The sequence below is a fragment of the Rousettus aegyptiacus genome, unplaced genomic scaffold, assembly GCF_014176215.1.
Source record: "Rousettus aegyptiacus isolate mRouAeg1 unplaced genomic scaffold, mRouAeg1.p scaffold_m13_p_7, whole genome shotgun sequence".
Classification (NCBI taxonomy): Eukaryota; Metazoa; Chordata; class Mammalia; order Chiroptera; family Pteropodidae; genus Rousettus; species Rousettus aegyptiacus.
Window position 1 is genome coordinate 63,600,763 of NW_023416310.1, and position 10,851 is coordinate 63,611,613.

Below are 10,851 nucleotides of genomic sequence, written 5' to 3' on the forward strand. Positions count from 1 at the left end.
ATGCAAAGGCAGGGAAGTACTAGCGGGGAGCGACGAGGACAACATGGGCGGCCAGGGAGCCAGGCTGATGCAGGAGGCGAAGGCAGGGAGCAGGAGACACCTGAACCGGGGTAGGCAGTCCGGCTCCCACTCCTCCCGTGGCCGTCAGCCTTTTCCCTCCTGGATGGCGTCGGCCCCTCCCTGGGCAGCCGGAACCCTGCTGGTTCCCGCCACGCTGCGCCCAGCCCCTGGCAGTCCTCGGCGGCGCCAGCATCACAAGCATCCGTGGCCTTAGAGCCGCGGCCGGAGAGCAGGGCTTTGATGCGCTTTCTTGGCTCACCGCCCGATGGCACCGCGCCCTCCTGGCGGGTCCCGCCCAGATAGGGACGCAGGCAGCGCCTGCCCTCCTGCGTCCCTCTCTCCCGCGCACCAGTCCTCCCGCACAGCGGCTAGCGGCGCACGCGTTTCCCTCCTGCCCGCCGGGTGCAGCCATGGCCGCCTCGTCCGCACGCCCCGCTGTCCTGGCCGTGACCTCGCTGGCTCTGTTCCTGCTGCTGTGTCTGGGTCCAGGTAAGTGCGGCGATTCCAGGGAGCCGGACGGGGATCCGTGATGGAGTTGGGGGCGTAGGGACCTACCCTGAGCCTTGGCAAGGTCCAAGGGGGTGATAGGGCTCTTGGGTTTTGCACTTGCCCGAATAGGAAGTGGTGTGCTTAGCCAGGAGAACAGAGTACCAACGTTAAGAGCAGAGTCTCTCAAATAAGCATGATAACCTTGGAGAAAAGTGAGGGACTGAGGTCCGAAAGAGGGGCAGAAAGTGAGGGAAGGGGTACTGGGAGCTTAAATCGGGTGATGCCCCCCAATCCCCTTTACATTCTTTCCCTGGACTGAGGAGTAGACAAAAGGCGTCATCACCAAGATATTCTTCTGGGCACTTCCCGGCCAGATCAAGTACCAAGTATGCAAAGCAGCAAGCAGGCTTCCTATCTTATATGCGGGAATCTGCTCTTAGGAAAAAAAAAATGCTTCATGGAGCCCCTCAGCGAATACATTGAAAATTCTGTTTTTTCCCCCTATACAATGTGCACATTCGCACACACTCCAAAAATGAAGCAATTTGTCTGGTGTGCACACATCTGAATCTTGAGAGTCCACAGACCCAATTTTAAGAAGGGCAATCTGAAATAATATGTTTTGTCTGGACAGTGCTACCTTCTGTGGCCTGATCTTTTGTGTTTCACTAGTGGCCTCATGCATGCGTGAGCACCTTTGATGCTCACGACTCAAATAGGCAGGTATTGTGACCCCAGATCTACTGCTGGGGTCAGGGAACAGGGGCTGGAAGGCATGTAGTAGTGACTTGACCAAGAACTGTGACTGGTGGTGTTTTCCCCTGAAAAGTGGCTGGGCACTATTCTATGGAAATGGTAGACCCCATGGGTTACTTGGCTTCTATATTTTGCTTATTCAAAGCAGGTGTGGAAAACCAAGCTCCTGGCGGACGGGAGGAAGGAGGCTTGTAGGAAGAACCCTGAGGTTGGAGCTTGAGGTCCTTAGGACTACAGGAGACTTGTACAAGCAGGGAGGATAACTTCTGCTCCAAATTACAGCCAATGGGGAGGCTAATCCATAATTTCCCATTACATGTTTATCTACCTTTCACACTTTGTGTCCTCCAATTTTAAGAAGCACATCCCAATAAAGTGAGTGGGCATTGGCTATATGCCATTTCTTTTCAAGACATGTTTTATTTCTTTCATACAAAGAAGGTACTGAAAGGAGTCAGTTAAAATATCACAGTATCATCATTGAACTGGAATGTGAAAGTTCTTATAACATAAAATGAAAATCTTTACGTAGAATTCCAAAGTGGCTCTTTATGACACCCCAAAACATTTAATGGAAAAACTATCATTGCCATTCTTGATCAGTGATCAATTTATAGTAAGCATCTCAAAGGGGCATATTGCAATTCTGAATCTGCTGGGAGATCTGTTCAAGATAACTAGATTTGATAAATTCAGGAGTACCTAAATTACCATAGCCCAGAAATAGGAACTGATGGTATTGGGATTAAAAAAATTCATACTACAGAAAAACAAAGTCACGGTTATTCACTTGTTCTTTGTTTTTTCTTCAAACAAATTTAGTGTCATGTCTAATCATACGTGTTTATATATCAGTGTGCAGTAATTGGCACACTGGAAAATTAATAATTCATAAGTTAGGATTTATCCATGTTTTTTAGTTGTATTGCTGAAGAGTTGGTGAAGCTTCCATTTCTGGAGCAGTAGTGACACATTTGCTGTGAGAAATTGCAGCCTCATCGCAAATGCCTAAACCCAATATCTATTTAAGCAGCAGACCACATTTCATTCAGTAATTGTTCATCGCTTTTACAGAAGGCAAGCAGATGGAGGGACTTAATTCTGTATGGGAGATCAGCAAATGTTAAGGTAGTAATGAATGCTAATGTCAGTTCCAAGGTATATAGCTGTCTGTGTTGGCAAATATTCCCATCGATTTTTTCATCAGACTCTTAAGATTGGAAGGGAACTATAGCCTTTAAGAGTAGTCCCGCCCTGTCTAAATAATTCCCTACTGTTGTGTTTGTCACCTCTGCTTATATATGCTCAGAAGCCTTGAGAAACTCATGTGAAACCTCTTGGCATGACTTATGCCAATTGTGTGGTTGCCCGAGTGTTGGAAACCTTGCTTCCTGCCCTAATCTATGGTGCTGTGACCCTTAGGGCCATAGCTCCCCTGCTGCCCCAGAAGGTTCATTTCTCTAGGTTAAACATCTGAATTTATACTTTTTTTCTCATATAATCCATGTTAGGGCTCTTTCCTCCCTGGACTCTCCTCTGACCAACTCCAGTTTTTCTGAAAGTCAGATGTTGTGAACTGAACCAAATAGTAGAAGAGTAGTCTGATCAGAGTAGCGAGAGAACAGAGACACAACTACGTCCTTTCTGCAAGGTGCTAGCCTTTCATTAGTGCCGCCTAAAATTGCAATTGCTTTTTAAACAGCCACATCACTGTAGACTGATGTGAGCATGGGTGATGGAAGCCACTGAATCCTTCAGTAGGTGTTGCTTGCTGTGCTAATATCTGGGCCCACTGTCCAGCAGGTGCCTGGCCTTCCTGTGGAAGACGTGAGAGCAACGTCACCTGTGCCCCATCCACCCACAGTCCTTCGGTGTGGTCCCAGCTCCCTGGCTGGCACACCTACTCTAGAGGCAGTTGGGAAGCACTCAAATTCAAATGCCTACCTGGAGGAAATAGGTGAAGCGGCTATTTATGGACTATGGGGTGTACTGAGTGCCTTGGGCCCAGAGCTGTTCAAATTCAAATTTTGTAAAAACACTGGGACCACCAATAAAATGCATCCACAGGCAAAGTTCAGCTGTGGGCAGCCCATTGTGTCTTTTGGCTACTAACTACCTAGTATATTCTGAAAGCAGGAGTTCTTAATCTTATTTGGGTCCCAGACCCTTTTGAGAGTCTGGCAAAAGCTGTAACTCCTTTTCCCAGAAAACCATACCTTTGCAGATGGAAACCCAGGCTTCTGGGCCTGTCCGTGGAGTGGGATGTTAAGGACCTTGCCGAGGACGTGGGCACTGAGATCCAGTGTGCGTCTCTGTCTGGGGCCAGACTAGCTCCTTATACCTGAAGATGCTCAGCTCACTACTTATAAGCAGGACTTTACCCAGAGGCTTTGGTTGCCCCTCCAGGGGACAAGCCTTATACTTGTATGTAGCACTTAAGGATAAGAAGCATGGATGAGTTCTTAAACCAGCTCTCCAGGCAGAGCAGGGGATTCTATCAGGTCAGATGTGTTATTTTCCATTAAAATGATTGGGCTGATTAGAAACACTTTTAGAACTGAATAAAAATAACACCCAATGGTATAAAGAATGTGTAAAGATAAGATGCTCAGGGCAAGCTACACAACAGGGCTGAATTTTAGAGAGCTAAGGCATGTTTCTTGGCTTGTGGCAGCAAAACTCCCATGTCTGCCTGCCTCCATCTTTACATGACTTCCTTCTCTGCATCGTCTCTGCTTCTTACAAGGACACCAATCATAGATTTAGAGCCTACCCTATGTCCAAAGTGAAAGTCTGCAGGAAGGTACGTATGACAGATGGTTGGCCCTCATAAGACATAAGGGATAAAAGAACAATGTCACTTTTTCCAGGACTAGCTCAAATCATAATGCCCTTGGTCAGCCATGCCATTGTCTGAGCCATGGTCAGCCATGTCAGTCTGAGCCATGGGCAGCCTAAACTGTTTTTCCTGCACAACACCAAGTGCAACAAGCATTAAACACCATAATACTCTCAAGTTGCCAGATCAGGTGAGGGGCGCCCGGTGAGTTTTTCCAACTCTGATTTTCACATTTGAGAAATTAAAGGGTGCAGTGCAACTCTAAATCTGACTTCTATTTTCATTCCTGCAGGTGGCATAAGTGGAAATAAACTCAAGCTGATGCTTCAAAAACGGAAAGGTAAATATACCTCACTTGGATAAAGGTTGCATTCTTAATGGGATTGAAATGAAATGGCATTGTGGAATGCGCTCGCTGGAGCCCTGTGTTTAGGCAATCAGAAGTGTTTACGCCTTAAAAGGTTCGCAGATCTGAAGAGTTTATTCTGTGGGTGTGTGGTGTGGCATTTTATTAGATAAATATTGCCAGTAAATGTTTAAAGGTTGTTTTTCTGAAAGCTGTCAGTGTAGACTCAGAAACAGAAGAAACGGTGCTACAGTGTTAATTGAATGCTGTTTATTTTAGAACTACGGTACCCCTTGGAACACATATCTAAATTTAGGGCATACCTTCAAAGCACGGAAAACTTCAGTTGGTGGGTACCAGGGATTGTATTGTCCTGGTACTCTGTATCCAATTAGCTTTTAAGGGGAGGGTGAAACAGAAAAACTGCTTTGTTACTAACACTTGTGGTGAAAAATACTCCTCAGGTAAATGTGGTAGACAGCAGCAAAATGTCAGAAATAGAACAGTCTGGGAGCCACATAGTGTGAGTCTGCCATTGGTTCCATCCATCAGCCAAGTGTGTGGCTTTGTGAAGGCCATGTTTTATCTTAGAACCTTCATTTTCACCTGTAAAATTACAAAGTAGCTATCCCTTAGAAATTAAGAAGTGTGGCCACATTTCTGATGTGAACATTTAATCACTTATCCTTGTCTCTCTGAGTTAGCTCAGGTCTGCTCCCAATGGGGCTTCTAGTACTTACCCTCCTCCCAGCTGGTGCCTCAGGCCCCCACAGGTGCTGAGCCCCTGAGACACTTCTCAGGTCAAGAGGCTCCTGGGGGAGCTCCCAGTGCCTTTCCCAGACTTCCAGCCACTCCTGAAGCCCTGGTCCATTGCAAGCTCTGAGTACCTCCATGTGCTGGACAGCCAGCCTTCTCCTCAAGGACACCCAGGTGACAGGAGGTCTCATAGGGCCAGCCTGACAAGGTGGGGCGGGAGAGCAAACCACTAGGATGATCACAACCCCTGGGTGTACATCCTCAGCTTTTATTCAATTCAAGCCAAGAAACACGTATGGAGCACCTACTGTGTACAAAACATTGTAACAAGACCTGAGGGAAACACACAGATGAACAAGAGTGACAAACCTGCTGATCTTTATCCATGTGACCAATGATCACATAGGGTGCTTTACTTTCGTTATCCTGGACAGCCTTCATACTAGCGCAGAGACAGGACAGTCAGTCCAGTTTTGTAGATGAAGGGACAGGGACTCAAAACCATGTACCAGAAGCAAACCTGGTGGTACAGCGGCTTCCCCTGAGCACATCCTGCAGAGGTGGTGCCTTTTAAACAGCTGAAGTCGCACAGAAAGATGTTAGAGGTAGCCGTGTTAAAGCAGGTGTCAGTACCCTTCAAGACCCAGTCGACGCATCAATGATTTGTGAGGCCCAGACATGGTGACCCAGCGTGGCACCGCCTGTCTGAGCAGCTTGATGTGAGGGGTCGCTGCCCTCGAGGCTGCGCCTGGCCCCAGCCCTCTCAGGGACCATTCCAGTTCTTCATTCTCTCTGGTGTCCTAAGCAAGCACAGCGCTCGCTTCTTTGTGTGCCCGATAACATCCACCAGGGTGGCATGAGACATCCTGTCTTTCCCCAAACGCAGAGCCCAGGGGAAGCCACCAGCATTCTGTGTGAGGCCTGGTGCATGGCTGCAAAGGTGAGCAGAATTTCATTTCCACCCTGGGCCTTAGAAGTTGAAGGTTGGCCCGCAAACCTTTACCTGGCTGTTCCTAAATAGGAGAGCTTAACTGATGAGCAACATGGAGACTGGCGATCGCACCCCACATAAGGATGGAGTTGAGTCCAAACCATCTTCCACATGTGGCACTGCAGGGGTAGGGTGTATAATAGTGATTCACCCCAACAAGAAATAATCCTTTGTTTTTGGGGGGTGGGAATTAATCATTTCAGCACCTGCTCCAACTAAGACTGAAGTGGCTGTTGATGAGAGCAAAGCCAAAGAATTCTTAGGCAGCCTGAAGCGCCAGAAGCGGCAGCTGTGGGACCGGACCCGGCCAGAGGTCCAGCAGTGGTACCAGCAGTTCCTCTATATGGGCTTCGACGAAGCGGTGGGTATTCTGTCCTGTTGGGAGCCTGGCTTCCTGCAGGGCAGTGTGGCTGGGACAGGGGTATGGCCGGGGAAAATAGGCCACAAAAATTAGGGTTCATTATTGGCTCCAGAAGTACGAGCTCCCATTACATGTCACATGCTGGCCAGGCATTAGATTACGTTACCATCCATATGAGGATATCAGCTAGAATTTTCCATCACACTACATTCAACCGGGAATTCCTCCCAACATGTTTCAGAAGCAGAATTCCAGCGAGGTAACTGCCCCAAATGGTCATGGAGAATCTGATTTTCCTAGGAACACTTTTAACAGTTTTGCCTGGGTGTCTCTAAAATAATTCACAACCTCCCCACAACATTTTCAGCTTTACCTTAATAAATGTCAGAAACAACAGATCAATGCGAAGACCTGTGAGGATGATGGAAAGAGCTGGAAAGTGACTTTTAAAGAGAGATGGGTCTTTGTAGATGTTGTTGGGATAACCTGTCAGTACTTTTGCAGGAAAAGATGGTTCAGTTCATGCATCCAGGTAGCATGAGAGGGTATATTCACTGATTTAAGAAAAAAGAATGTTTATAATCTCAGACTCCCAACTGGGGGGCCGGGTATAGGTAAGATAGTGCAGGCTAAGGTTAGGGATTCTGCTGCACGACAGGAAGCCTGCACAGTGAGTGACAGGGCTGCACAGGGCTTGGGAGGAGCCGCAGTGTGCAAGGCATGGTATGGAGAACACTCAGCCTGCCACCCTAGCCAGCGAACAATGAAGGGCAGCATTCATATGAGGGCAGATGGAAGTGTTTTTTCTAATGGGCCAATGACTCATATTGTGAATCAGGGTGTATACAAAATATTGCAATAGGTGAAAAAATTAAACTTTTTATAGTTTTTTAAATTAAATTTATTGATAAACAAAAACAAAACTAAATAAATGGGACTACATCAAACTAAAAAGCCTCTGCATAGCAAAATAAACCATCAACAAAACAAAAAGACAACCTACTGAATGGAAGAAGATATTTGCAAATGATATTCCAATAAAAGGCTAATATCTGAAATATATAAAGGACTTAAACGACTCAAGAACAATACAACAATTTAATTTAAAAAAATGAACAGGGACCTTGAAGAGATACCATTTTCAGTGATTGCATAAAATGCAAGTCTGTAGCCATATCATAATTTTTTTCCCATTTTCAACTATTGGATATGTCAGTTGTTCCCCAATTACTTTTGTTACTTCTCAAATATAATTTTGTTGTTGTTGTGCAAATAGCTAAACTCTGTTCCAGGAATGATTCTAGTTCTTATATGAATTAATTTAACATTCACAACAACCCAAATGACAGATACTATTATTTGCATCTTTATGTGTAGTTTGTTTCTTAGTATTGCATTCTGCCCACTGAAGTTACTGGGGCAAATGTAGAATTACATTTAATGGTCATTAAGTATTGTCAAATTGCATATTCTTGCAAGTCAGGTATGAGGGCACCAATTTTCTCACATCTTCAGCAGCATCTGATATTGTCACTGGAAACTTAAAAAAATAAAATTACTTATTTGATAGATGAAAATGTTCTATCATCTTTTAGTATTTTGCATTTCTTCGATTACCAGTATTTGCAGTTTATGGAAATGGATATTAAGGGTTCAGCATGGGAAATGGCTAAAATAACATCTGATGACAAAACTAGAATAAAGGTGAGGATCAAATAAGATTCTAATAACTAAATATGCATAGGCAGGACTAGATGGAAATTCATCAAAATGACAGTAGTGGCTGTCTTTGGCAATGGAATTATTATCCCTTCTTTTCTTTGTCTCCCTCCCACATACAGATTTTAACACACGAGCCTGCATTATTCTATAGTCATAATCATTTTTAAAAAATTGAAAAATGTATTTTAAGCCACAATCTCAAACAAGATTATAAATGAGAAGAATCAAGGAACAAGATTATTTCGCCATGGGAAAAACCTCAGTATTGGGAGACAAGCCAGGATTCTCCTTTACAAGTGGGAGACTGGGGTGGGCTCTGACAAAGCCAAAGCCCCCGGGCTAAGGAAACAGAGACAGGGATGGAGTCCTGATCTTCTGTTTGGCACCATTGGCTCACTGCTCACCCAGCGTGGATGGTCACAGAAAGCACTATTGGGCAAGGCCAAGGTTTCCAGCTTCCAAGAGTCTCAAATATTAATGTTCACTGGCAGGTTTATTTAAAAAAAAAAAAAAAAAAGATTCCTGAGTTCCGGTCACCAGAAAGTCCAATCCAGTAGGTGTGCAATGGTGCCTGGGAACCTGCATTTTACAGCACCCCCAGAGATTTGGATGCAGGGGTACACTGGCTACACTTTGAGAACAGCTGGCCCTGAAGCCTAAACTTTTAAATGTACTCCAACTTCCCTAGGCCATCTTCATCTGTTCTGCATTTTTGTCCTCACACAAAAACTCTCACCAAGTCCTAAGCATCAATATGTGCAGGTTTAATCCAAATTTATCGTGCACCGTCACCACAGCCAACAAAAAAACTAGTCTCTCCTTTAAAAACAGGTTAATAGCAAAGACTCGTTGCCCAAGCTCTAAACCCAAGCATCATTCTAGGCTTCTTACTCATCTTCAGTCCTCTTTTTTTCCGTTTTAATTAACTGCAAGTATCTGTTTTCATATGTATCAGGAATGTCTTACTTGTATTGGGTGACCCTCCAGTGCCGAGGGCAGGTCTTGTGTTAATAAGTGTTTGTGAAACAAATAAAGGCACCAGGACGTGCCCTGCCAACACCACTGTCAGAGCACCCGTAACACCCTGGCCTGTGGCCATAATATGCCAGTGCTATGGCTGATTTAACTCAGCCAGCATCGTTTAAGCATCTGCTATGTGCGCTAGAGGGGGCCAGGCACAGGGATGGGACAGGAAGAAGAGACATTGTCTTTTATGGTGCCGGGGTGGGGTGAGGAGATGTCAGATTAAGTTGTTACGGTATTTGGCAGATTTGTTTTATTTACCAAAAAAGAGAAAAGTAGGTTAAGTCTGGGATTATATTTAGAACTCATGTGACAGAAGTTTTCATGGATAAGGCTATATACTCTTTTGGAGACAATAGGTTTTTTGGAGAAAATAGGTTTTGTTAGTCTTCTATAGCTGGCTGTAACGACCTCTGAGCACAGGAATACTATGTCAAGGGGTTATTCCCAGTGAGGATTGTTAATCATAGAAGAAACACCACCACAGAGAAGCCCAGAGGTAAGATGTGGTCAGAGGTGTGTATGTCCTTCAATCCCTTCTCTGTGGTTTTCTCTCTTCTCCAGAAATTTGAAGATGATGTCACCTATTGGCTAAACAGATATCGGAACGGACATGACTACTATGATTATCACCACCGTGACTATGATGAAGATGCTGCCATTGGTCCCCGGAGCCCCCACAGCTTTCGGCACGGAGCCAGCGTCAATTATGACGACTACTAACCATTTGTACATGGTGTGTGAGCAACCAGTAGCGATTCTTTTTCCTCTTCCCAGTACCTGGCACTAGTTGGTTTCTGTTGTGCTTTATGTCAGTGATTCTTTCGGCTCATTTTCTGTGAGCAGAAATGAAGAATTCAGACAAAGAATAGAGATGGCTTTTGGTATTTCATGCAAGTTCCTAACACTGCATTTTAGTTAAAAATAGCAATAAAAGCATTTTGTTAAAAAGAAAAGTCTCGGAATGGATTTGGATGAAAACTAAGCTGGTGACATGTTTTTTTCTCCTGGATGTTTCCGAATTTGAAGTGTCATCTAAGAGGCCCCTCTCCACTGTCATCCCAAGCATAACCTTTCCAAGAATCCTTGCCACCACCCCAGGCAGACCCTGAGACTCAGTAAGCATCTTCCGTTTGTTAAAATTTAGTCCATGTAAACTGCAAGATACAAGACAAGCAAGAAAGTGAAGTCGAAATTATTTAAGGTTACAGAATGAGGCTTTCTGGGTTCCGGGCCAGAGCTAGAGCTGCATATGTTCAATATTATCATCCAGGACATGAAGAGTAAAAGAGAAAAAAGCTGAGTTTGGTGGATTTCACAGCCCCACCTATATTAAAAAATTAGACTTCATTCAATGAAAGATTTGTTGAATGAAAGATTCAAGAAAGATTTAAGAATATACTTCACATCATATTTAAACCACCTGAGTGAATGAAAGGGAAGAAAGTGGTGTTGGGGTGGGGAGAGGGGATAAAGAAGGTGGGAAGGAGGCGGGAGGGGACTGAAGG

The 10,851-nt window shown here is 44.9% G+C and overlaps 1 protein-coding gene across 1 annotated transcript; it reads left to right on the forward strand.

The window, feature by feature from the left end:
- Positions 1-386: 386 nt before the first annotated feature.
- Positions 387-10,299, forward strand: ECRG4 (ECRG4 augurin precursor). Its single transcript, XM_016142273.2, has 4 exons — positions 387-549; positions 4,437-4,484; positions 6,441-6,598; positions 9,908-10,299. The coding sequence occupies exons 1-4, from the start codon at positions 471-473 to the stop codon at positions 10,064-10,066; spliced, it is 444 nt and encodes a 147-aa protein (XP_015997759.1). The 5' UTR covers positions 387-470; the 3' UTR covers positions 10,067-10,299.
- Positions 10,300-10,851: the final 552 nt, after the last annotated feature.